General features: G+C 41.2%; 1 protein-coding gene and 1 long non-coding RNA gene across 5 annotated transcripts; one reads left to right on the forward strand and one right to left on the reverse strand.

The window, feature by feature from the left end:
• Positions 1 to 1,737: 1,737 nt before the first annotated feature.
• On the forward strand, positions 1,738 to 25,361 carry g2e3 (G2/M-phase specific E3 ubiquitin protein ligase). Of its 3 annotated transcripts, none has more exons than XM_055863632.1 (15): positions 1,738 to 1,849; positions 3,986 to 4,075; positions 4,202 to 4,299; positions 4,513 to 4,614; positions 5,137 to 5,261; positions 5,543 to 5,711; positions 5,976 to 6,082; positions 6,260 to 6,376; positions 6,479 to 6,603; positions 6,755 to 6,866; positions 7,223 to 7,524; positions 8,391 to 8,572; positions 9,517 to 9,689; positions 18,536 to 18,747; positions 18,927 to 25,361. In XM_055863632.1, exons 2-15 carry the CDS (start codon positions 4,030 to 4,032, stop codon positions 19,172 to 19,174), a joined length of 2,118 nt encoding a protein of 705 aa, XP_055719607.1. In that variant the 5' UTR covers positions 1,738 to 1,849; positions 3,986 to 4,029; the 3' UTR covers positions 19,175 to 25,361. The 3 variants fall into 3 exon arrangements, with proteins under 3 accessions (XP_055719607.1, XP_055719609.1, XP_055719608.1); XM_055863634.1 differs by having other exon boundaries at positions 18,669 to 18,747; positions 18,927 to 19,017; XM_055863633.1 differs by lacking the exon at positions 1,738 to 1,849 and having other exon boundaries at positions 2,545 to 4,075.
• On the reverse strand, positions 9,308 to 27,273 carry LOC129811904 (uncharacterized). 2 transcript variants are annotated; one of them, XR_008752953.1, is made up of 6 exons: positions 27,005 to 27,273; positions 24,508 to 24,523; positions 24,373 to 24,424; positions 24,011 to 24,055; positions 23,869 to 23,929; positions 9,308 to 20,532 (listed from the first exon to the last, which is right to left on the reverse strand). It is a non-coding gene; the product is annotated as an uncharacterized LOC129811904 (long non-coding RNA). The 2 variants fall into 2 exon arrangements; XR_008752952.1 differs by lacking the exon at positions 24,508 to 24,523.
• Positions 27,274 to 27,336: the final 63 nt, after the last annotated feature.

A 27,336-nucleotide genomic window follows, 5' to 3' on the forward strand; every position in this document is an offset into this window, starting at 1 on the left:
ACTGCCAGGAGCTGAGATGTGAGAGGGGAATTAGCATCACACCTGTGTATAATTGGCTAAATTAGCTTGTATAACGCCAGCTCTGAATAGTGGTGGACTTCAGGGGGAGGAGGTGTGTGGTGTTGGAAATCTAGGTTGTTGTTTAGACTCCCTTAGGAAACTTGTCAGGGGAGGAGAGGAATAGTCTGTAATCTTGGAGCTCATGGCAAAGGAACACTTGTGTGTCTTCACAGTGCTGTTGACAAACACGAGGTAAATCAGGTAGTTCAGATAGCCGTACAGTACTGCTTTTATTACAGTGCAGAGAAAACTTGTGTGGCTATTTAGTTTATAAACTCCACTTGTGTTGCGTTTAAGATGCATACATTGAGTCTCATTACAATGTGCCGTGCCTCCTTGCCCAATGAAATTACATCAGACTATCCATAGTCCTCCTGTAGGATTCTCATGTATTCATGGCATATCGATGAAATCCAGGATAAACTGAAGAAGTGACAGGGAGGGAATATCATTGTAGTATTATTTTATATTAGAATGGGATTTATTTACTTTACATATGGTGGTGCTGTGAGCCTGACGATGGCATATCATAGCTCTCCGTTGCTCATGACAGCTGGTCGTTCCTCTGTTCTGAGACTAGTGTCTGGGCAGATGTTGTCCACATATGTTTCATGTGGTCTTCACGCAAGCTAGGGTACCCAAAAAACAAGATTGCTGGTGGCCAGCTGGGAATGGGACATTAAAGGGAAACTTTAGTGAACAGTGCTGCAGTATGGATATGTCTATGACTTTTATCTGCATAGTGTGCAATTTTCTTTATATACTGTATGCCATGATTAACATGGTCCAAAAATACGGACCTTGACACTTTCAAAAGCCTGAAAAAAGGAAATATTAAAAGGAATTGATTGTCTATTAGCGCCATCTAACGGTGAGTCGCTGCAATGATACCAAAATATTATAATTTCTTTGTCCAACAGATGCAGAACATAGCCTAGTGTACATACAATTAATTTAATGATGAAGAAGTTATGGAGCTCTATAAAGCAATGTATTTTTTTAAAGCATAGGGAATTTTGATTTTATGTAACTTGATGCAGGTTTTTGTGATTTAATCATATGCTCGAATTGAGTGTGAGTGACATTTTCCTTGACATTCGCAACTCACCATTCATTTTTCACAATACAACAGTACTAGTATTTCAGACGAATAAAATATATCCGAATAAGACAAAAAAGATCTGAGTATGTCTATGAATCAAGCATACTAAGAACATTTTATATGCTAGATAGAAAGACATATCAGTCAGTTGTTTATTTATTTACCCATGTATTGCAGAGGAAAGCCCATAAAATTGTCAGAGACTGCAGTCACGGAAGTTATAGACTGTTTTCTCTGCTACCGCACGGCAAGCAAAAACCGGAGCGTCAAGTCTAGGACCGAAAGGTTCTTCAACAGCTTCTACCCACAAGCCATAAAACTGCTGAATAATTCATAAAATCGCCACCAGACAATTTACATTTACATTGACTATATGCATACATTTATCTCTTTGTGTTAATTTATTTATTTTTATTTTAAAAAAAATCCTTGCACAGAAAATCAAGGGACAAAAAAAGTTGTATAGCACCTGTAATGTAGTTGACTTTTAATTGTCTTTTTCAGATGGTCTTTTATTTTGAAAAGCTTTTGACAATTCTACCGGAATAAACTTTGACTCCTCCCATTTCCGAATGTTTTGGTTCGGTTTGAAATTTAAACACGAAAGTAAGAACTTGAAGAGTGACGAGGGAAATTTTAAAATATTGGAAATCTGACAATTTTGATTAAGATAGAAATCGAGTAAAAGTAAGATGCACGTTTACATGACACGAATATACTCAATTTGTAATGTAGCTAGTTGGCTAGAGTTTAGCTATGCACGTCTAATTTAGTTTACAAATTTGATAACGTTAGCTTGTTAGCTTGCTAACGTTAGCCTATGGTATATGCATTTTTTTTGCATGAACTAGCTAGAATGTACAGCCAAAGTTAGCTAAATAACGAAGACGAGAGAGTAATTGGGTCATTCCACGAATTCTTAAATATCGTTGCTACATGTATAATACAGATACCATTTGAGGAAGCCTATAAAATGAGAGTTTAATCTAGTTAATTTAACTGTTAGCTAAATGTGCATACGTTAACTACCTAGCTACATACCCATAGCTCTAGGGTGTATTTATTAATTTGGTTACAAAGCGTTTCTGAATACCTGAATTTGTCCAATAGAAACGATTTTAGTTGCTGTTAAAACAATGACTCTCTCTCTCTCTCTCTCTCTCTCTCTCTCTCTCTCTCTCTCTCTCTCTCTCTCTCTCTCTCTCTCTCTCTCTCTCTCTCTCTATATATACACACACACACACATATATACACACATATATATACACACACACACATATATATGTGTATGTATGTATATATATATACATACATACACATATATATGTGTGTGTGTGTATATATATGTGTGTGTGTGTATGTATGTATATGTGTGTGTGTGTATATATATATATATTATTGTGTGTATTTGTGTATATATGTATGTATATACGAGTGTGTATATATACGTATATATGTATATACAGTTGAAGTCAGAAGTTTACATACACTTACACTACATACACTCAACTCAGTTTTTCAGAAGTCCTGGCATTTAATCCTCGTAAAAATTTTCTTTCTTAGGTCAGTTAGGATCACCACTTTATTTTAAGAATGTGAAATGTCAGAATAATAATAGAGAGAATGATTTATTTCAGCTTTTATTTCTTTCATCACATTCCCAGTGGGTCAGAAGTTTACATACACTCAATTAGTATTTGGTATCATTGCCTTTAAATTGTTTAACTTGGGTCAAATGTTTCGGGTAGCCTTCCACAAGCTTCCCACAATAAGTTGGGTGAATTTTGGCCCATTCCTCCTGACAGAGCTGGTGTAACTGAGTCAGGTTTGTAGGCCTCCTTGCTCGCACACACTTTTTCATTTCTGGCCACACATTTTCTATAAGATTGAGGTCAGAGCTTTGTGATGGCCACTCCAATACCTTGAATTTGTTGTCCTTAAGCTATTTTGCCACAACTTTGGAAGTATGCTTGGGGTCATTGTCCATTTGTAAGACCCATTTGCGACCAAGCTTTAACTTCCTGACTGATGTCTTGAGATGTTGCTTCAATATATCCACATAATTGTCCATGTTCATGATGCCATCTATTTTGTATGTAAACTTCTGACCCACTGGAATTGTGAAACAGTGAAATAATCTGTCTGTAAACAATTGTTGGAAAAATTACTTGTGTTATGCACAAAGTAGATGTCCTAACCGACTTGCCAAAACTATAGTTTGTTAACAAGAAATTTGTGGAGTGGTTGAAAAACGAATTTTAATAACTCCAACCTAAGTGTATGTAAACTTCCGACATAACCTGAAAGGCCGCTCGGCAAGGAAGAAGCAACTGCTCCAAAACCGCCATAAAAAAGCCAGACCACGGTTTGCAACTGCACATGGGGACAAAGATTGTACTTTTTGGAGAAATGTTCTCTGGTCTGATGAAACACAAATAGAGCTGTTTGGGCATAATGACCATTGTTATGTTTGGAGGAAAAAGGGGGAGGCTTGTAAGCTGAAAAACACCATCCCAACCGTGAAGCACGGGGGTGGCAGCATCATGTTGTGAGGGTGCTTTGCTGCAGGAGGGACTGGTGCACTTCACAAAATAGAAAATTATGTGGATATATTGAAGCAACATGAAGACATCAGTCAGGAAGTTCAGGGTCCTGTTGGTTCCAGACTTGGTGACTTTTTTTGGTCTTTGACCATTTGTATTGCCTTCCTCTGACACTGCCTGGTATAGAGTTCCTGAATGGCAGAGAGCTCGGCCCCAGTGTGTATTTGACAGTCTAGTATCTTGAAAGTTCTGTAATACAGCTATGACATTCATTTTTCAGGCAATTTCCACGTGAAGAATTACGTTTCGGTCTGACTATTGAAAATGAAGAGGAGGATTCAAAGATCTGAGCAGGAATATTCAATAGACTGTGAGTGATCAGTATGAAGGCCATTATGTTGTAGTAGTATAACATTTTGATGACAATGGTGAACGAACACACGTGCATGATCAAACCACCCTAGCAGAAAGTTATGGTACCTCTCTCTATTTTAAGGTTGTGCACTTTGTAAACTCAATGAAAATTGTCCGGACAAATATGGCGAGAAGATCACACTTAAGTCACATGAACTCACTGTGCACTACTTTTGCCTGGTAAGAGAGAGAGAGTGTGTGTTTGTGTGTGTATGTTAGAATTACTCATTGTTAAAATATTTGAATATGGCCTAGCTTGAACCAAAATATTTTCTCATTGTGGAATATCATTATTCAAACAGTAGCAATCTATTTGTTTTATTGTTCAGTTGTTTACTAAAGGAAGCTTAAATGTACAGAATGTTTTCGGTGTCTGATTTTTCTATATTCCAGCTGATGTCAAGTGGAGTGTATCAGCGTGGCAAGGAAAATGAAGGCATCTATGGCTTCTTGGTGGATGATATTAAACAGGAGGTCAGCAGATCCTACAGACTAGTAAGTCAGTGTGTTCATTCATGTTGAGTGAGTATTTATATAGCCTACTTTACTGTTTCTTTATAGGCTAGGTACCATTCACCCTCTTCAGCTGAGCAGGCACTTTGACGCTTGCTGCCATAGAGATACGGTACAAAACACACACACACACATATGTTCTATTTAAATCTGTGCTTGCCATGGCCCGCATGGTCTCCGAGCTGTTTCAGTAGAATAGAGTTTTACAGAGTGGCTTGACACACCAGGTAGAGGTCAGGAGCTTGATCACTCACCGAGCAGAAATGCTGCTCACCCCTGCTGAGAGACCACTGAAAGTAGTGAAGTCTGTACAAGTTGTTTAGTATGGTGTACGTTTGTATCAGGGTTCGCCTAATCCTAAAGTGTTTGTCCACTCCAAGCCTAAGTAGCACTTTTATCACAAGAAATGTTCTGTACATATTTTAGATTTAGCCTTCAATAGTTTCTGGTTGCTTGGATTCTTGTTCAAAAACATTTTTGCTTTCTGTGTACCCTGTGTTTTAGAAGTGTGCAGTCTGCAAGAAGAACGGTGCCTCAGTTGGGTGCTACATCAAAAGCTGCCGGAAGATGGTCCATTTTCCATGTGGCAAACAACACCAATTCATCTTTCAATTCACAGACCCATTTCCGTAAGTGACCATGATTATATTTTACCAGTATGTTTTGTGTCTAGAGATTCTAAACATAATCCACAGCAGCCATGGCAAATGTAACAAGGGGAGAATTCTGCTCAATTCTTGTTTTTGAGATTAGAAATATGGTTAAGTATGCATAAGCTGTATGGTTAAGCTTTATTCCAAAAAATGGTTAAGTCATATTGGTCTTCATCAGAAAGAAATCCGCACTCTTATCTCACAGAAACAGAAACGTCGCTTAATGCTTTGGTGCACCTCTGCTTGTTTTTCCCCAGCTCCTACTGCAAGGATCACAGTCCCACCCAGTCGTTGCCAGTCTCGTCCTGTGTCAGTGAGCCCCTGTCTTGCTCAGTGTGTCTGGACCCCATAGAGGCCGTTCTCTCCTACTCCGTCCTCAAGTGTCCTGCCTGCCATGGCAGCTGGTTTCACAGAGACTGTGTACAGGTACTTACATCCAAACTAGCAGTGACCCTCTTGAGTAAACGTGGGAACACATTATTTATAAGCAACTTCATACAGAAGGTGTTGTAACAGGGCTTTACATAATGTGTTATAACCCTTATTACAACCTCTATCTAGCATCACATTGGCATATAAGTGATTTGTGAAGCATCTATGGCGGTCTTACAGAGAGTTTATGAATGCTTCATAAAACCGTTAATTGTGACTGCATGCAATCTCTTATCTATGTTCTATCTATTCCACCAGAACCAGGCTCACAGTGCTGCCATGTTCTTCTTCAGATGCACTCTGTGCAACAACAAGGACATGTTCCAGCAGGAGATGCTCCGGATGGGAATCCACATACCAGAGAGGTATTAATCACCTTCTAGAACATTATTCATCACTGTCCTGTGCCTTTTCCAGGGTCTACAGTATGTGTGATGTGTGTGGGGGGGGTGCTGATAGCAGAGCAGAATACTCATTTCTATTGTATTAGTGTTGTGGCATTATGAGTTTTAGCTAAAGTATTCTGTATCTGTGTGCCATAGAGATGCAGCCTGGGAGCTGGAAGAAAATGCCTATGGAGAGTTACTGCAGGTGTACCAACACTGTGATGCCAACAAATGTCTCTCCCGCAGTGGTCGGACAACCTCTTCACGCACTGGGTAAGCTCTACTGTAGTGTGGGTATGGCTGAAATGGTTGACTGGCAAAAATGTGTTTATTACTCAAATACATTTGAGTCTCAAATGTCTTTTTGGTTTTCAGATTGTTTCAAATATTGCGTTGCATGCTCTGTGGCTCAAGAGGTACCCACCGAAAGTGTGCTTCCCTCAACGCTTTTGAGACTGACTGGGCTTGTGAGGACTGTGCGGCAGCTGTAGATACAACAGGTAGCTTATTTGCCGTACTGTGTTTGTTTTGGTCTAACTGGACGTGAAGTTATGACCAGACCAGTTATAATAGGAATGAAGAACTGATTTTTATTATGGTGTGTATGAAGTCTCTACATCTCTGTTATAATCAGTCTTCTTTTTTGTTTAGCTTCACTACCCAGACACACTGACTCTCCACAGCCCGCTGGGCAGAGAAGAAGCAGGTCTTCTAAAAGGAGTCTTATCCTGACCCCTCGCCAATCACCCATAGTCTGTAAAAGGTACTGTACATTATTGTCTTCAGACAAAAATCCAATGGCGCCCTTCGGTCAGGGGCTGGTCTATTGATAGTGCTGTCGGCCCTGGACCACACATTGTCCCTGGAGGCATGGGTTCAAATCCCGACTGCGCCATTTTCCATTCTATGTCCCTCTCTCCATATCTCAATAACTACTTATTCACGGTATCTATCAATAAAAACAAAATGCGTACAAATAATAATAATTATTATTATTATTGGCGACACAGACAAAGTCCAGATGTTTTCCAGGGCAATTGTTTAGTCTTTCCTTAAATGCTGTGCTAAGAACACATCAGCCATATTGGAGATAAACAGATTGTTTTTAATGATGGGCAGGCCATCGTTGTCGGGAAGCTCTGCTAAAGAGATCCTACAGGAGCTTGCCAGTCAGATATCACAGCACCACCCGTCTATGCCAGTGGTGGTGAGTGGGAACAAGGTCCTGGAGGCTGCCATGGAGCTAGTGAAGACGAGCGACTTCAAGCCGTCCCATGCCCTGGCGGTGAGATTTACAAGCAGCAAGCACATTTCCAGCCCCGGCAACACCCGACGCTTCCTCAGCCTCCTGGTGCAGCAGCTGCAAAATACCGTCTTTGAAGGTCCCGATGGTGCCAAGAACCTGACCCTCAACGCACAAGGTAGGTCAATAACCCCCCCCCCCCTGTACAAAACACGCTCCAGCTCTCTATCATAAACTCACACTGCGTTTTGGTCGTGCTGAGCGATTAGTGCTTTTTGTGTTCGATTATAATAAAATTATCACAGATTTTGGTTTCGATTATTGGGATTGAATGCTGTAACAACACAGAATATAACAATTAATAAAGTTCCATGATGGTAGTGACTGCCCATTAGTACACGCCACTTAATGACCATTTATTCACTTTACTTTAATAAATAATTTCAGTTGTGTATTTTACATTTGTTGTATTTGATTGACTTTTGACTTTATTATTTAATTCCAAGTCATCTTATCTCTATAAAGCTGCATATGCTGTCTGACAAAATCACTATTTTGTAATTCTTCAAAGTAAATAAAGCATACTTTTATGACTGCTGAATACCAACTATCAATCACTTAGATTTTGTATTTTCAGATGGAGAAACCTCTCGAAGCAACAGCAGCTCTCTATATCCCCTCACAATCTCTTTCTCTCTGTGTTACTGTAATAGCTGTACTAGGATCTGTCTGTGTTACTGTAATATCTATACTAAGATCTGTCTGTGTTACTGTAATATCGATCGTGCATTTTTCCATCTCTTCTGTAGCAGGCGTAAAAGAAACACAGACCGGACAAGTAGATGCGCAATGGATTATGGTCATTGTTTTTTTAATTACCACGTTTTATGCGCTAAACTATGTAGAATATTGGCCTGTTGGAAACTACATCGCCCAGTTCAGGCTGGATCTGATTTATCTCTAGAGAAACTGTACCATGTGCGCGGTTTCTATAGGTTCTCAGCTTCTATGTATTGTCTCATTTCTATGTCCTGTTTTTCCTAGCTCTGAGGGAGGATGTCTACTTTGACGTAGGGTGTCTGCTGTCCCTGAGTCTGATCCACGGGGGACCTCCTCTGGGCTTCTTCTCCAGGGCTCTATACCAGCGCCTGTTCAACTTCCCCAGGGATACTCCTCTCACTGTGGAGGACATGGGCAACACTGGATTCACAGACAAAGTCAAGAAGGTACATCTTTTACCATGTCTCTTTTGTCTCTTAGATGCTGAATAGATTCTAGATAGATTATTTTGAAATGTTGGGCAGTCGCACTTCTCCCCCCAAAAGAGTTAATTGGATAGGACGGATAGAGGACAGATGAAGATACCGCTGCTGCAGTATGTGACCGCTGGACCACCCTGTGGCTACCTATTCATTGCTAAATCATTGCCACTCAAAAAATATTACAAATGTTCAGTGTAAACTGAAACGACTAAAACCAAATATGAAGTATGTAGAAAACATAATGAACCTAATACATTTTTAAATAATATCATCTTTGAGAACTAATAATTGGCAGAATAAAACATTCTCTCAATATCATGGTTTGACATGGATCTTGTTATAATGTTTGAGTCACTCAGATTGCATAAGAACACAACATATGCCATTTCATAATGTGTTGAATTGCAGGAAACTGGCTTTAAAACCATAGTCTTCTCTCCGCCCTGTGGCAAAATGTGTAGAATTGCAGGAAATTGTCTTTAAAACAGCAACATTTTGTCTCTGCGGCCAAGCGGACGGCCTATAAAATGTTCAGTCGGATACCATGCCATTGGCCACAGCCACTACCACACCCCCATCATGCCCACCACCTAAGCCCCGTTTTGATCCAGAAAAACCTCTGGTGTGACAAGTTACAATGTGTATTTGTAGCGCTTGATGCATTGAGTCTTGGGCGTTTTTCAATGAGGTAAATGCAGATGGGCAACGCCATGCTTCAGCATATTTATTTAAAGCAGCTATGCTGCATCAGTTGGATTACAGGTTATATTATACATTTTTCTTGGAGTAGAATGTCCTTTAAAAATGTCAACAGAAGTGACCTTCTCACAGCCATTCTCACAGAAAGAAAGAAATCCTAGGGGAAGCACTGGAAGGCTTTAACTCATTTGCCAACTCTTTTGCTTCAGATTCAGGAATCTAGATCCTTGGAAGAATTGAGAGGGGCAATGCAGTCAGCTTCAGAATACCTGGAAGTGGCTGGGTGCATGAGACCAGTTGACAGCCTTTCTGACAAAGACACACTTGTTGAAGATATTGTGAGCTTCCACCTAATCACAAGAATGCAGTTACCCTTCCAAAGGTTCGTATGTCGATGTTTTTACGAGTACCTTTTTGACCGTTTCACCTAGTGATGCAACGATATGACATTTTTGGCCGATACCGATATCCAATATTTTCCTTGGCAAAAAAAAACAATACCGATAACCGATATATTAAAACAATGGCGTCCTTTTAATCATTATAGTACAGTTAAATAGTTAGACCGCTGCGTCCATGTGTGTGTGTTAAAGCACTGCATCTCAGTGCAAGAGGCGTCACTACAGTCCCTGGTTTGAATCCAGGCTGTGTCACATCCGACCGTAATTGGGAGTCCCAAAGGGCGGCGCACAATTGGCCCAGCGTTGTCCGGGTTTGGCCTGGGTAGGCCGTCATTGTAAATAAGAATTTGTTCTTAACTGACTTGCCTAGTTAAATAAAGGTTACACACACACACCACACTGACCAAAAAGTTATTTTGTTGGCATTTACGTACACTACCGTTCAAAGGTTTGGGGTCACTTTTGAAAGAAAAGCACCTTTTTTGTCTATTAAACTAATATCAAATTGATCAGAAATACAGTGTAGACATAGTTAATGTTGTAAATAACTATTGTAGCTGAAAACTGTTGTTTTGATTAAAGAAACAATAAAACTGGTCTTTAGACTAGTTGAGCATCTGGCGCATCAGCATTTGTGGGTTCGATTACTGGGTCAAAATGGCTAGAAACAAAGAACTTTCTTCTGAAACTCTTCAGTCTATTCTTGTTCTGAGAAATGAAGGCTATTCCATGCGAGAAATTGTCAAGAAACTGAAGATCTCGTACAACGCTGTGTACTACTCCCTTCACAGAACAGCGCAAACTGGCTAACCAGAATAGAAAGAGGAGTGGGAGGCCCCGGTGCACAACTGAGCAGTAGATGGGCTTCTAGGCAGAGTTGCACAGAAAAAGCCATATCTCAGACTGGCTAATAAAGGGACTGCTAGATCCACACAGCAGACATTGTGGGCTAGGTTAGAAATGCTGTGTTGCAAAATTTTACTTGCCGTCATTACGTCATGTTACATAGGTATGCACATCAGCGTTGAACTAGACATCAGACCAATGTTGGCATTTTTAGCTAATATCAGCTGATTCTGATATGTTCACCTATATTTCATGCATCCCTAGTCTCACCATTTCTCAATTTGTTTTTATTGTTTCTCAAACATACAGTACCAGTCAAAAGTTTGGACACACCTACTCATTCCAGGGTTTTTCTTTATTTTTACTATTTTCTACATTGTAGAATAATAGTGAAGACATCAAAACTATGAAATAACACATATGGAATCATGTAGTAACCAAAAAAGTATTAAACAAATCAAAATATATTTTATATTTGAGATTCTTCAAAGTAGCCACTGTCCTGGTAATTCTAATCAAAGGGAAGAGAGACTGCAGATTATTTTAAACAACACTTTATTATAAGATTTGCAAAATGGAGAATCAACCATCCACTCAACAGTGCATAGTTAAAAGCTCAATGAACACAGTTGTCCCTCTCATTTTATAGAAAGTGCCTCATCTTATCTATATGACAGTTAGCAGATGTGTAGAAAATTGACGGAACATAGTAGACAAAAGCTTGTATGTTAACTTCTTATGGATAGGGGGCAGCATTTTCACATTTGGATGAAAAGCGTGCCCAGAGTAAACTGCCTGCTACTCAGTCCCAGTTACTAATATATGCATCTTATTAGTAGATTTGGATAGAAAACACTCGGAAGTTTCTAAAACTATTTGAATGATGTCTGTGAGTAAAACAGAACTCATATGGCAGGCGAAAACCTGAGAAATCCAACCAGGAAGTGGGAAATCTGAGGTTTGTAGTTTTTCAAAGCTTGGCCTATCGAATACCCAGTGCCTATGGGGTCATTTTGCGCTTCCTAAGGCTTCAACTAGATGTCAACCGTCTTTAGAAACTTGTTTGAGGCTTCTACTATAAAGGAGGGGCTCATAAGGGCTCTTTGAGTCAGTGGTCTGGCAGAGTGCCACAAACTTGACGCTCGTTCATGTGAGAAGTAGCTCTCGTTCCATTGCTTTTCTACAGACAAAGGAATTCTCCGGTTGGGACATTATTGAACATTTATGATAAAAACATCCTAAAGATTGATTCTATACATCGTTTGATATGTTTCTACGACAACTAATATAACTTTTTGGAATTTTCGTCCGACATTCCCGCTGGACTTGTCCGCGCCTCGTGAGTTACAATTTGTTTACTAAACGTTCTAACAAAAGGAGGTGTTTGGACATAAATGATTAACTTTATCGAACAAATCAAACATTTATTGTGGAACTGGGATCCCTGGGAGTGCATTCTGATGAAGATCATCAAAGATAAGTGAATATTTATAATGCTATTTCTGACTGTTGACTGCACAACATGGCGGATATTTCTTTGGCCATACAGTTACCCGCCAAATTGTGGAGTCAACAAAAGTCAGAAATAGCATTATAAATCTTCACTTTGCTGATCTTCATCGGAATGCACTCCCAGGACTCCCACTTCCACAAGAAATGTTTGTTTTGTTCGATTACGTCCATATTTATGTCCAAATACCTCCGTTTTGTTTGCGCGTTTAGTTCACTATTCCAAAGGCACAATGCGCGAGCGCAACATCCAGAGGAAAAGTCAAGAGTTCCATTACAGTTTGTAGAAACATGTCAAACGATGTTTACAATCAATCCTTATGGTCTTTTTATAATAAATCTTCAATAACATTCCAACCGGACAATAGCATATTCATTACAGAGGAAAAAGAAGGAACGGCGTGACCGCGCAGTTGGTATCTTAACAACTCATTGGCCACACCTTAGTCCACTTGTTGAAACAGCTCTTATTCGACCCCCTTCCACAATAGAAGCCTCAAACAACTTTCTAAAGACTGTTGACACCTGCTGGAAGCCCTGGGAAGTGCAATCTGGCCCCATAGACACAGCATATTAGATAGGCAATCACTTAACCTCTCTGGGATATGTGGGACGCTCACTTGGCCAATAGCCAGGGAAAATGTAGAGCGCCAAATTAAACTTTCATTAAATCACACATGTAAGATACCAAATTAAAGCTACACTCGTTGTGAATCCAGCCAGCATGTCAGATATCAAAAAGGCTTTTCGGCGAAAGCATAAGATGCTATAATCTGATGATAGCACAACAGTAAACAAAGAGAGTGTAGCCTATTTCAACCCTGCAGGTGCAACACAAAACGCAGAAATAAAATATAAATCATGCCTTACCTCTGACGAGCTTCTTTTGTTGGCACTCCAATATGTCCCATAAACATCACAAATGGTCCGTTTGTTTGACTAATTCCGTCCATATTTATCCAAATTGTCCATTTATTTGGTGCGTTTGATCCAGAAAAAAACAGCTTCCAATTTGCGCAATGTCACTAAAAAATATCTCAAACATTACCTCTAAACTTTGCCAAAACATTTCAAACTACTTTTGTAATACAACTTTAGGTATTTTTAAACGTTAATAATCGATCAAATTGAAGACGAGTCTATTTGTTTTCAATACAGGAGGACAACAAACTAACGCTACTTTTCTAGTCTTGCGCAACTCTCAAACAGTACACATAACGTTACACTGATTCCAGATGGCCGTACTTCTTCATTGCACAAAGGAATAACCTCAACCAATTTCCAAAGACTGGTGACATCCAGTGGAAGCGGTGGGAACTGCAAACAGGTTGATTAGAAATCTAGTATCCCAATGAAATTTCATTGAACAGACAGTGACCAAAAAAATAAATAAATCTGAATTTTTAGTCCTCTGGGTTTTGCCTGCTACATAACTTATGTTATACTCACAGACATGATTCAAACAGTTTTAGAAACTTCAGAGTGTTTTCTATCCAAATCTACTAATAATATGCATATCTTATATTCTGGGGATGAGTAGAAGGAAGTTGAAATTGGGCACGCTATTTATCGAAAAATGAAAATGCTGCCCCCTATCCTAGAGAAGTTAAATGAAACTACAAACCTCAGATTTCCCACTTCCTTGGTTGGATTTGTCTCAGGTTTTCGCCTGCCATATGAGTTCTATTGTTATTATTATTATTTTAATTAATTTTAACTCTAAAGTTTTGGAAACTTTAGAGTTTTTATCCAAATCTACTACTCATAAGCATATCATAGCCTCTGGGCCTGGGTAACAAGCAGTTTACTCTGGGCACCTTATTCATCCAAGTTACTCAATACTGCCCCCCTTTCCCAAAGAAGTTAAAGCAAGGCCCCTGAATTCTTGTGTATTTTCTGCACTATGCAATGATATTGGCAAAGACCATGTAAGGCTTTTACAACATACAGAAGTGCGCTGGTTATCAAGGGGCAAACTATTGACATGTTTTTTAAATTGAGAGACGACCTTAAAGTTCTTTACTTTTCAGTTCTGCCCACAAATTTTCTATGGGATTGAGGTCAGCGCTTTGTGATGGCCACTCCAATACCTTGACTTTGTTGTCCTTAAGCTATTTTGCCACAACTTTGGAAGTATGCTTGGGGTCATTGTCCATTTCTAAGACCCATTTGTGACCAAGCTTTTTAACTTCCTGACTGATGTCTTGAGATGTTGCTTCAATATATCCACATAATTTTCCATGCTCATGATGCCATCTATTTTGTGAAGTGCACCAGTCCCTCCTGCAGCAAAGCACCCCCAGAACATGATGCTTCCACCCCCGTGCTTCACGGTTAGGATGGTGTTCTTCGGCTTGCAGGCCTCCCCCTTTTTCCTCCAAATATAATGATGGTCATTATGGCCATTTTTTTTTGTTTCATCAGACCAGAGGACATTTCTCCAAAAAGTACGATCTTTGTCCCCATGTGCAGTTGCAAACCGTAGTGTGGCTTTTTTATGGTGGGTTTGGAGCAGTGTCTTCTTCCTTGCTGAGCGGCCTTTCAGGTTATGTCGATATAGGACTCGTTTTACTGTTGATATAGATACTTTTGTACCTGTTTCCTCCAGCATCTTCACAGGGTCCTTTGCTGTTGTTCTGGGATTGATTTGCTCTTTTCTCACCAAATTACCTTAATCTCTAGGAGACAGAATGCGTCTCCTACCTGAGCGGTATGACGGCTGCGTGGTTCCATGGTGTTTATACTTGCATACTATTGTTTGTACAGATGAACGTTGTACCTTAGGAATTTGGAAATTGCTCCCAAGGATGAATCAGACTGTTGGATGTCTCAAAAAAAAATCTGAGGTCTTGGCTGATTTCTTTTGATTTTTCCATAATGTCAAGCAAAGAGGCATTGAGTTTAAAGGTAGGCCTTGAAATACATCCACTGGTACACCTGCAATTGACTCAAATGATGTCAATTAGCCTATCAGAGGCTTCTAAAGCCATGACATAATTTTCTGGAATTTTCCAAGCTGTTTAAAGACACTGTCAATTTAGTGTATGGAAACTTCTGATCCACTGGAATTGTAAAATAATCTGTCTGTTAACAATTGTTGGAAAAATTACTTGTGTCATGCACAAAGTAGATGTCCAAACCGACTTGCCAAAACTAGTTTGTTAACAAGAAATATGTGGAGTGGTTGAAAAACGAGTTTTAATGACTCCAACCTAAGTGTATGTAAACTTCCGACTTCAACTGTAAATCTCACCCAATGTCTTCAGTGTTTCTAGCGAAGGTGATCGGGCCTCACCAGGATGTCAGAACAGAGATCATAGGTCAGTCAGCCCTATTAAGTATTTTCTTTCCCTTTTCTTTCCCTGTTCTTCCAAACCCATTTAAAATATTTCAAATGTGACCCAACACACCTCCAAGAAGGAGAGTGATGGAGTGCTGCATCAGATGACCTGGCCTCCAATCACCCGACCTCAACCCAATTGAGATGGTTTGGGATGAGTTGGACCGCAGAGTGAAGGAAAAGCAGCCAACAAATTCTCAACATATGTGGGAACTCAATCAAGACTGTAGGAAAAGCGTTCCATGTGAAGCTGGTTGAAAGAATGCCAAGAGTCTGCAGAGCTGTAATCAAGGCAAAGGGTGGCTACTTTGAAGACTCTAAAATATATTTACATTTGTTTAACATTTTTTTGGTTACTACATGTGTTATTTCATAGTTTTGATGTGTTCGTTATTATTCTACAATGTAGAAAATAGAAAAAATAAAGAAAAACCCTTGAATGAGTAGGTGTGTCAAATTTTGACTGGTACAGTATATACAGTACGTAAACGTAGACTATTTTAAAAGGTTAGAATTCTACTATACAGTGCATTCGGTAAGTATTCAGACCCTTTGACGGTTTCCAGGACCTCTGGCAGTGATTACAGCCTCGAGTCGTCTTGGGTATGACGCTGCATGCTTGGCACACCTGTTTTTGGCGAGTTTCTCCCATTCTCTGCAGATCCTCTCAAGTGCTGTCAGATTGGATGGGGAGTGTCGCTGCACAGCTTTTTTCAGGTCTCTCCAGAGATGTTCGACTTGTCCCGAAGCCACTCCTGCGTTGTATTGGCTGTGTGCTTAGGGTCATTGTCCTGTTGGAAGGTGAACCTTCGCCCCAGTCAGGTCTCTCCAGAGATGTTCAATTGGTTCGAGTCGACTCTGGCCGGGCCATTCAAGGACATTCAAAGACTTGTCTCGAAGCCAATTCTGCGATTTCTTGGCTGTGTGCTTAGTTGTTGTTCTGTTGGAAGGTGAACTTTCGCCCCAGTCTGAGGTCCTGAGTGCTCTGGAGCAGGTTTTCATTAAGGACCTCTCTGTACTTTGCTCCGTTCATCTTTGCCTTGATCCTGACTAGTCTCCCAGTCCCTGCCGCTGAAAAATATCCCCACAGCATGATGCTGCTGCCACCACCATGGTTCATCATAGGGATGGTGCCAGGTTTCCTCCAGACGTGATGCTTGGCATTCAGGCCAAAGAGTTTGATCTTGGTTTAATCAGACCAGAGAATTCTTGTTTCTCATGGTCTGAGAGTCCTTTAGGTGCCTTTTGGCCAACTCCAAGCTGGCTGTCATGTGGCTTCCGTCTGGTCACTATACCATAAAGGTCTGATTGATGGAGTGCTGCAGAGATGGTTGTCCTTCTGGAAGGTTCTCCCATCTCCACAGAGGAACTTTGGAGCTCAGTCAGAGTGACCATCTGGTTCTTGGTCACCTCCCTGACCAAGGCCCTTCTCCACAGATTGCTCAGTTTGGCCGGGCGGTCAGCTCTAGGAAGAGTCTTGGTGGTTCCAAACTTCTTCCATTTAAGAGTGATGGTGGCCACTGTGTTCTTGGGAACCTTCAATGCTGCAGACATTTGTTGGTACCCTTCCCCAGATCTGTGCCTCGACACAATCCTGTCTGAGTTCTACAGACTATTCCCTCGACCTCAATGCTTGGTTTTTGCTCTGACATGCACTGTCAACTGTGGGACCTTATATAGACAGGTGTGTGCCTTTCCAAATCATGTCCAATCAATTGAATTTACACAGGTGGACTCCAAGTTGTAGAGACATCTCAAGGATGATCAATGGAAGCAGGATGCACCTGAGCTCAGTTTCGAGTCTCATAGCTTAGGGTCTGAATACTTTTGTAAATAAGGTATCTGTTTTTTATTTTAAATACATTTGCAAACATTTCTGAACCAGTTTTCGCTTTGTCATTATGGGGTATTGTGTGTAGATTGAGGAAAAAGTCAAGGGGTGCGAATGCACTTTAACTATGTTTAAGACATTGTGAGCCAGGGTTTTGTTAACTATATGTTAAAGGTCCACTGCAGCCATTTCTGGGTAACAATTAAGTACCTTACATGCTGACCAGACCGGACATGTCACGTGCGCGAGTGTTGCAAAATAAATGTAGAAATCCATGCTATTCAATTATTGCACCCACACTGCTCGTGCGCGCCAACGAGCGTCTGCGATGCCAAGGGCTAAAATTGAACTCCTTTCTATTTCTGACGCAGATCGCGCTGCAAGTCCTGCCTCTCCCATCTCCTCATTGGTTTAAAGAAGCAGGTATCCACATGCCATCTACTCATTGGTTATACCCACGTGGGTGATTGAAAGACAAAATGTTTTGCTGGTTGTCGTGGTAAAAGTGTAGATGCCAATCACCATTTAAGTTCAAAGATGAAAAAGCCTGGAAGGAGGAGAGATGACTAGAAATTATTCGGTTGCCCATTTTATGTGTGGATTAATTGTCGGAGTAGAGGACCTTGTGCATTTCAGGTAAAATAACTCAATGTTTATATCCCAGGACAAATTAGCTAGCAACAGCAAGCTAGCTTAATAGGACAAATTAGTTAGCAAGTGCAAGCTAACTAGCTAAATTGCCATACATGTTTAATGCTTTTCGACCTGTCCCCAAATTAATGTCATTGGTTCAGAGTTAGTTTTGATATTTTAACCTGCGTGTCGTGATCGTGTTTGGTGTAGGGGGACAAAATAAATGTATGCATGATGGCGCACGCGTGCAGCCGGTTTGGGTTCCGTGTTACTCGTTTTCAATTAAAATGGTAAAAAATAAACCAAAATAGCTTCTTAGCAAAGAGCAATTTCTCAAGCAAGAGTTTTGCTAGAACTGTCTGGTACTGGTCTTGTGGGGAGTGGAAAATGTAAAACTAGCTGTTATTGGCAGAGAGGTTTGAACTTTTTCTTATTGGTTGATTAACTAATTTACCGCTTGGTGATGTCACCAGGCAGGCCAAAACTGGCTGAGATTTCAGGGGGGTCTTTTCAAACAGCTCTTACACTAAAAGGGCATTATCATAATTTTAACAGTATTATTCCAACCTCATAGTGTGGATGGATATATATATATCACTCAGCAAGATCACAATTTGGATTTTACTGGGCCTTTAACTATATTTTGTTGAACCTTTTTGTGTTTTTAGGTTCTGTGAAGGTTTGAAAACCCTTGGTGTGTTTGACCAGGTCCAGATGTTTCCGGGGGCCTTTGTTAGTCTGTTCTGTTCCTCTCCTGACAAGCTGACTGCTGAGACCATGTCTGCCCTCTTCACTGTTAAGTTTTCAGAACAGGAAGAGACCACAGGGAAGGAGAGTGCTGTGGTCACCTTCTGGAGACACTACCTAGTGGAGTGTGAAGGTACTTTGACCTCCAATGACTGATTGATATATGTGATTAAAAATACACACTCAAAGGCCATTCAGACAGTGTACACTACTATTACAAGTCTATTCAGTAAAACTAACACAAGCACATGAATGTCCCTGTCTATCTCCATATATTACCCATCCTCACCAGTCTCTGTTCACTGGTTACAGTTGGCAGATGTGCAACATCGCTAGAGGACGTGCTCATCTATGCCACATCCGCTGATGTGGTGCCAGCCATAGGGTTCAGCCCCAACCCCACCGTATCCTTCCTCAACCCCCTGGACCCTGCCGGGGCCTTTCCCAAGAGCCAACCCAGCTCTAACCACCTGGTGCTGCCTGTGGTGCCATCCTACCAAGTCTTTAAGAAGAATATGGAGTATGCAGTGTGCCAGCTCACAGTGATGCAGGCCATTTGATCACAGACCGTCTTGTTCTATATGAACACAGCTTTAACAGACTATTACTGAACTTGAGGGATATGTTTCATTTGGATTTTGGACTTCAATTAAAAAGGGGTCACCTCAGACTTTTATAGAAGATTTAGGTAGGGTATGTCCATCATGACAGATATTAATTTTCCATTATAGGCTTCAGCTGTTGACTTTCAGAAACAATTTCACACTACTTTAATAATTCAGACGGCTCATGATAGGTGCTATGTTTGTTGCTTCATTTGGGATTCTTAGATTTATTTTATGTTGTACATATTGAAGTGAATCAATGTTTTCTGTAAAGTTAATTATGCTACAGTTGATGTTTTTGTGATTGTTTTAGCTTCTTGTGTTGGCTTTTATATTTTTAGTAACTTTACTCATGCCAAATAAAATGTTTGCATGTTATATACTTGGGGTAAAAATCTCAACCATCACAACAGTATTCAGAATGTATTGGGGCATGCTGAATCCACGTATCACGCACGTATCATTTTGCAGTGAAATATCCTAGTGAGGGGTTTGGAAACCTATTTGAATCAAGCAGACCAGTGATGTGATATTTATATATACACACACATAAAATCCAAGAGTAAAGCGGGGCTACTCGTCATCGAAAGTTGTGGTAGCAACGCCCACGGGTACAGTAGATGGTGATATTTAGGAGAATTAAAGAAGTGGTATCCAATTGGTAGTTACAGTCTTGTCTCATCGCTGCAACTCCCATACGGACTCCAAAACGCACCCGACTGCAGTGTGCAATTCAGGGTCAGGCTCAATCAAATCAAATGTATTTATATAGCCCTTCTTACATCAGCTGATATATCAAAGTGCTGTACCGAAACCCAGCCTAAAACCCCCAAACAGCAAGTAATGCAGGTGTAGAAGCATGGTGTCTAGGAAAAACTCCCTAGAAAGGCCAAAACCTAGGAAGAAGCCTGGTTCCTCTCTAGGTTATGAGGGTGGCCAGTCCTCTTCTGGCTGTGCCGGGTGGAGATTATAACAGAACATGGCCAAGATGTTCAAATGTTCATAAATGACCAGCATGGTCAAATAATAATAATCACAGTAGTTGTTGAGGGTGCAGCAAGTCAGCACCTCAGGAGTAAATGTCAGTTGGCCTTTCATAGCCGATCATTAAGAGTATCTCTACCACTCCTGCGGTCTCTAGAGAGTTGAAAACGGCAGGTCTGGGACAGGTAGCACGTCCGGTGAACAGGTCAGGGTTCCATAGCCGCAGGCAGAACAGTTGAAACTGGAGCAGCAGCACGGCCAGGTGGACTGGGGACAGCAAGGAGTCATCATGCCAGGTCGTCCTGAGGCATGGTCCTAGGGCTCAGGTCCTCCGAGAGAGAAAGAAAAAGAGAGTTAGAGAGTGCATACTTAAATTCACACAGGACACCGGATAAGATAGGAGAAGTACTTCAGATATAACAAACTGACCCTAGCCCCCCGACACAAACTACTGCAGCATAAATACTGGAGGCTGAGACAGGAGGGGTCAGGAGACACTGGCCCCATCCGATGATACCCCCGGACAGGGCCAAACAGGAAGGATATAACTTTGCCAAAGCACAGCCCCCACACCACTAGAGGGATATCTTCAACCACCAACTTACCATCCTGAGACATGGCCGAGTATAGCCCACAAAGATCTCCGCCACACACAACCCAAGGGGGGGGGGGGCGCCAACCCAGACAGGAAGATCACGTCAGTGACTCAACCCACTTAAGTGACGCACCCCTCCTAGGGACGGCATGAAAGAGCACCAGTAAGCCAGTGACTCAGCCCCTGTAATAGGGTTAGAGGTAGAGAATCCCAGTGGAGAGAGGGGAGACAGCAAGGGTGGTTCGTTCCTCCAGAGCCTTTCCGTTCACCTTCACACTCCTGGGCCAGACTACACTCAATCATATGACCCACTGAAGAGATGAGTCTTCAGTAAAGACTTAAAAGTTGAGACCGAGTCTGCGTCTCTCACATGGGTAGGCAGACCATTCCATAAAAATGGAGATCTATAGGAGAAAGCCCTGCCTCCAGCTGTTTGCTTAGAAATTCTAGGGACAATTAGGAGGCCTGCGTCTTGTGACCATAGCGTACGTGTAGGTATGTACGGCAGGACCAACTCGGAAAGATAGGTAGGAGCAAGCCCATGTAACGCTTTGTAGGTTAACAGTAAAACCTTGAAATCAGCCCTTGCCTTAACAGGAAGCCAGTGTAGGGAGGCTAGCACTGGAGTAATATGATCAAATTGTTTGGTTCTAGTCAGGATTCTAGCAGCCGTATTTAGCACTAACTGAAGTTTATTTAGTACTTTATCCGGGTAGCTGGAAAGTAGAGCATTGCAGTAGTCTAACCTAGAAGTAACAAATGCATGGATTATTTTTTCTGCGTCATTTTTGGACAGAAAATTTCTGATTTTTGCAATGTTACGTAGATGGAAAAAAGCTGTCCTTGAAACAGTCTTGATATGTTCGTCAAAAGAGAGATCAAGGTCCAGAGTAATGCCGAAGTCCTTCACAGTTTTATTTGAGACGACTTTACAACCAAGATTAATTGTCAGATTTAACAGAAGATCTCTTTGTTTCTTGGGACCTAGAACAAGCATCTCTGTTTTGTCCGAGTTTAAAAGTAGAACGTTTTCAGCCATCCACTTCCTTATGTCTGAAACACAGGCTTCTAGCGAGGGCAATTTTGGGGCTTCACCATGTTTCATTGAAATGTACAGCTGTGTGTCATCCGCATAGCAGTGAAAGTTAACATTATGTTTTCGAATGAACCCCAAGAGGTAAAATATATAGTGAAAACAATAGTGGTCCTAAAACGGAACCTTGAGGAACACCGAACTGTACAGTTGATTTGTCAGAGGACAAACCATTCACAGAGACAAACATATCTTTCCGACAGATAAGATCTAAACCAGGCCAGAACTTGTCCGTGTAGACCAATTTGGGTTTCCAATCTCTCCAAAAGAATGTGGTGATCGATGGTATCGAAGGCAGCACTAAGGTCTAGTAGCACGAGGACAGATGCAGAGCCTCGTTCTGACGCCATTAAATGGTAATTTACCACCTTCACAAGTGCAGTCTCAGTGCTATGATGGGGTCTAAAACCAGACTGAAGCATTTCGTATACATTGTTTGTCTTCAGGAAGGCAGTGAGTTGCTGCGTAACAGCTTTTTCAATTTTTTTTGAGAGGAATGGAAGATTCGATATAGGCCGATAGTTTTTTATATTTTCTGGGTCAAGGTTTGGCTTTTTCAAGAGAGGCTTTATTACTGCCACTTTTAGTGAGTTTGGTACACATCCGGTGGATAGAGAGCCGTTTATTATGTTCAACATAGGAGGGCCAAGCACATGAAGCAGCTCTTTAAGTAGTTTAGTTGGAATAGGGTCCAGTATGCAGCTTTAAAGTTTAGAGGCCATGATTATTTTCATCATTGTGTCAAGAGATATACTACTAAAACACTTAAGTGTCTCTCTTGATCCTAGGTCCTGGCAGAGTTGTGCAGACTCAGGACAGCTGAGCTTTGGAGGAATATGCAGATTTAAAGAGGAGTCCGTAATTTGCTTTCTAATGATCATGATCTTTTCCTCAAAGAAGTTCATGAATTTATTACTGCTGAAGTGAAAGCCATCCTCACTTGGGGAATGCAGCTTTTTAGTTAGCTTTGCGACAGTATACATTTTTTGGAGGGGATTGTTCTTATTTTCCTCAGCAGTGAGGGCTCTTCGATACTGCACGGTACTGTCTTTCCAAGCTAGTCGGAAGACTTCCAGTTTGGTGTGGCGCCATTTCCGTTCCAATTTTCTGGAAGCTTGCTTCAGAGCTCGGGTATTTTCTGTATACCAGGGAGCTAGTTTCTTAAGACAAATGTTTTTAGGGGTGCAACTGCAGCTAGGGTATTGTGGAAGGTTAAATTGAGTTCCTCAGTTAGGTGGTTAACTGATTTTTGTCCTCTGACGTCCTTGGGTAGGCAGAAGGAGTCTGGAAGGGCATCAAGGAATCTTTGTGTTGTCTGAGAATTTATAGCACGACTTTTGATGGTCCTTGGTTGGGGTCTGAGCAGATTATTTGTTGCGATTGCAAATGTAATAAAATGGTGGTCCGATAGTCCAGGATTTTTAGGAAAAACATTAAGATCTACAACATTTATTCCATGGGACAAAACTAGGTCCAGATTATCAATGTGGGCAGTCAAATGTTTGACCCCACCCACTTTTTTTCATTCCCCCCCATCTGAGGTTTGAGTCACACACGTTGAATACAAACGTATTTCATTTTTGAAGATCGTAAGAAATATTAAAGTGGTACCAGCAGATGTGTTAACACTTTGTTTCATACTATATTTGATACAAGCTACTGATATGGTTGCTGTGAAAAGACTTAATTCATGTACTGTTAAAATTGTGTTGATAAATGTTATAAATGTAATTATATTTCATTGAGCATATATACTGTTACTACCTATCCTGATTTATGCCATTAACTTTCCAAATGAGAATGGAGACAGACACCGTTTTCACCGCCTTTTTCAATCTTTCAACCTCTTCTTCAGACCTTAGTGAGTGAATGACATCCACTCAATATGAACATATATTCAGGTCAGTCTGGCTACAGTGAAACAAGTGATTTTAAGGATGCAAATTATAATTTTTTTAAATAATGTTCAAGACTTACAGCATGGGAAAGTTCTGCAGGAGAACGAGGCACCACCGTCGCCTAATTTTCTGCATGTTTCCTTTGAAAAAGAAAATCACAATCAGATGAGTATCCCAAAAAAACATCCACTAGTGATGAGAATTTCATAATCTATACATACCTCAGTGAAATCCCACTGTGCTTCCATTGCAATGTACAGAGTGTACTGTAAGTTAAGAAAGAGTAGGTTGTTAAGTTTGATAGTTATGATTCCTTCCAGGAATATATTTCAGGATGTAGAAGACATTCACCCCCCCACCCCCCAAGAAGTCACATCAGCATCCAGCTCTGCAGGAGTGTGATGTATGAATTGTGTATGTAGTGTAAAAAAATGTAGGAAATAGGTCCCAAAAATAATAAACAAGAAAAAGTATGAGCAATAACAATAGTGTGTTTTGCAAGCTGCAAGCACAGAAATAATAACTTTTCATATGTTGTAACAGAAAATATGACATATAATATACTGAATAGCCAGCATCTTACCAACAAAACAAACACCTCAACGTTTGTTTTAGAAACCGTCCTTTGGTAGGCCCTGTGGTGAGAACAAGGTACACTTTTCAATAAAGGAATGACAAATGGTACACTTCAGTGGAATAATTTAAAGGAATATCTAACCTGATCCAAGCTGTTTCTGTGAAAGTAAAGAAAAAATACAATTCAACAGCTTTTTATACTTCAGCATGCATAACAGTTTGAACACAGTTGGAACTGAATTAGCCCAAGTATTTTTCACAACATGTATGGGTGTTTCTGCACCAGAAAATGTATTTGACTGCAAACACACCATTTCTAACATCAATGCACTCACATGCCTAAAACCTTTCCTTGAACATAATTTCAAAGCAATGTGTATGCTTTCTTCATAAATGTGCTTTGAAGTTTTTCTTATTTGACTTTCCATGCAGCTGGGACCAGCTGATTTCATGATTGTAAACTCAGCAAAAAAATAAATGTCCCTTTTTCAGGACCCGGTCTTTAAAGAATTCGTAAAAATCCAAATAACTTCACAGATCTTCATTGTAAAGGGTTTATACACTGTTTCCCATGCTTGTTCAATGAACCATAAACAATTAATGAACATGCACCTGTGGAACGGTCATTAAGACACTAACAGCTTACAGACGGTAGGCAATTGTCACGCCCTGACCTTAGTTATCTTTGTTTTCTTTATTATTTTGGTTAGGTCAGGGTGTGACGAGGGTGGTATGTGTGTTTTGTCATGTCTAGGTGTGTGTGTGTAATCTAGGCATTATGTAGGTCTATGGTGGCCTAGATTGGTTCCCAATCAGAGGCAGCTGTTTATCGTTGTCTCTGATTGGGGATCCTATTTAGGTTGCCATTTTCCAGTTTGGTTTGTGGGTTATTGTCTATGTGAAGTTGCATGTCTGCACTCAAAGTTTATAGCGGTCGTGGTGTATGTTGTTAGTTTGTTTAGTGTTCAGTCGTCTTCTATTAAAAATATGTATTCACATCACGCGCTTTGGTCTCCTCACTACGCCGTTCGTGACAGCAATTAAGGTCACAGTTATGAAAACTTAGGATAATAAAAGAGGCCTTTCTACTGACTCACCAAAAGAAAACACCAAAAGAAAGATGCCCAGGGTCCCTGCGTGAACGTGCCTTAGGAATGCTGCAAGGAGGCATGAGGACAGCAGATGTGGCCAGGGCAATAATTGCAACGTCCGTACTGTGAGACGCCTAAGACAGAGCTACAGGGAGACAGGAAGGATCGTCCACAGTGGTAGACCACGTGTAATACCTGCACAGGATCGGTACTTCCGAACATCACACCTGCGGGACAGGTACAGGATGGCAACAACTGCCTGAGTTACACCAGGAACGCACAATCCCTCCATCAGTGCTCAGACAGTCCGCAATAGGCTGAGAGAGGCTGGACTGAGGGCTTGTAGGCCTGTTGTAAGGCAGGTACTCACCAGACATCACTGGCAACAACGTCGCCTATGGGCACAAACCCACCGTCGCTGGACCAGACAGGACAGGCAAAAAGTGCTCTTCATTGACGAGTCGCGGTTTTGTCTCACCAGGGGTGATGGTCGGATTTGCGTTTATCGTCGAAGGAATAAGCGTTACACTGAGGCCTGTACTCTGGAGCGAGATCGATTTGGAGGTGGAGGGTCTGTCATGGTCTGGGGCGGTGTGTCACAGCATCATCGGACTGAGCTTGTCGTCATTGCAGGAAATCTCAACACTGTGCGTTACAGGGAAGACATCCTCCTCCCTCATGTGGTACCCTTCCTGACATGACCCTCCAGCATGACAATGCCACCAGCCATACTGCTCGTTCTGTGCCTGATTTCCTGCAAGACAGGAATGTCAGTGTTCTGCCATGGCCAGTGAAGAGCCCGAATCTCAATCCCATTGAGCATGTCTGGGACCTGTTGGATCAGAGGGTGAGGGCTAGGGCCATTCCCCCCAGAAATGTCCGGAACTTGCAGGTGCCTTGGTGGAAGAGTGGGGTAACATCTCACAGCAAGAACTTGCAAATCTGGTTCAGTCCACGAGGAGGAGATGTACTGCAGTACTTAATGCAGCTGGTGGTCACACCACATACTAACTGTTACTTTTGACCCCCTCCCTTTGTTCAGGGACACATTATTCAATTTCTGTTAGTCACATGTCTGTGGAACTTGTTCAGTTTGTGTCAGTTGTTGAATCGTGGTATGTTCCTACAAATATTTACACGTTAAGTTTGCTGAAAATAAACGCAGTTGACAGTGAGAGGACATTTCTTTTTTTGCTGCGTTTGTATACTGTACTACTCGTAGACTCCCTGTGTGTAACTAAGGGAATGGCATCAACGATACACATTTAGAGCCAGCCAAACACAACAAGACATACATTGAACACAGAAAAACCAACGATCAAATCGATTACATAACTGTACATGTAAACCTAGGCTTACTGCTCAAGTAGGCAAATTTGCCCAAATAAGATTTCCTCATTGTGAGCAATTAGCTAACTCATGTGCAATTGGGTGCTAATTAACGCTATGCTAACATCTGTGCGGTAGTTGGTCATATAAAATTATACCACCGCACTGGTATAACATGAATATTACAAAGTACATTATGCATAATGACAGCTCACTTACTTCCATGGTTTCTATTTGTATCCATGTAGGTTAGATTAAGATTCGCTTTCGTTGACGTTAATACCTTCGACATTTACCTAAATTTGGGTGACCTTGGTGAGGTTCGGGTAAAATGCGTTTGACTCCGCCCACATTGAGCCCGGCCCAGACGTTTTACTCCGCTCACATTGAGCCCGGCCCAGACGTTTCACTCTGCCCACATTGAGTCCGGCCCAGACGTTTCACTCTGCCACATTTAGCCCGGCCCAGACGTTTCACTCTGCCCACATTGAGTCCGGCCCAGACATTTTACTCTGCCCACATTGAGCCCGGCCCAGACGTTTTACTCCGCC

The sequence above is a fragment of the Salvelinus fontinalis genome, chromosome 15 (genome assembly GCF_029448725.1).
Source record: "Salvelinus fontinalis isolate EN_2023a chromosome 15, ASM2944872v1, whole genome shotgun sequence".
Classification (NCBI taxonomy): domain Eukaryota; kingdom Metazoa; phylum Chordata; class Actinopteri; order Salmoniformes; family Salmonidae; genus Salvelinus; species Salvelinus fontinalis.

Coding starts and splice junctions, on each gene's coding strand:
- g2e3 (XM_055863632.1), top strand. CDS start 4,030: ATGAAGAGGAGGATTCAAAGATCTGAGCAGGAATATTCAATAGACT. Junction 6,083..6,259: donor GGAATCCACATACCAGAGAG/GTATTAATCACC, acceptor TGTGTGCCATAG/AGATGCAGCCTGGGAGCTGG. Junction 8,573..9,516: donor TCACAGACAAAGTCAAGAAG/GTACATCTTTTA, acceptor CTTTTGCTTCAG/ATTCAGGAATCTAGATCCTT.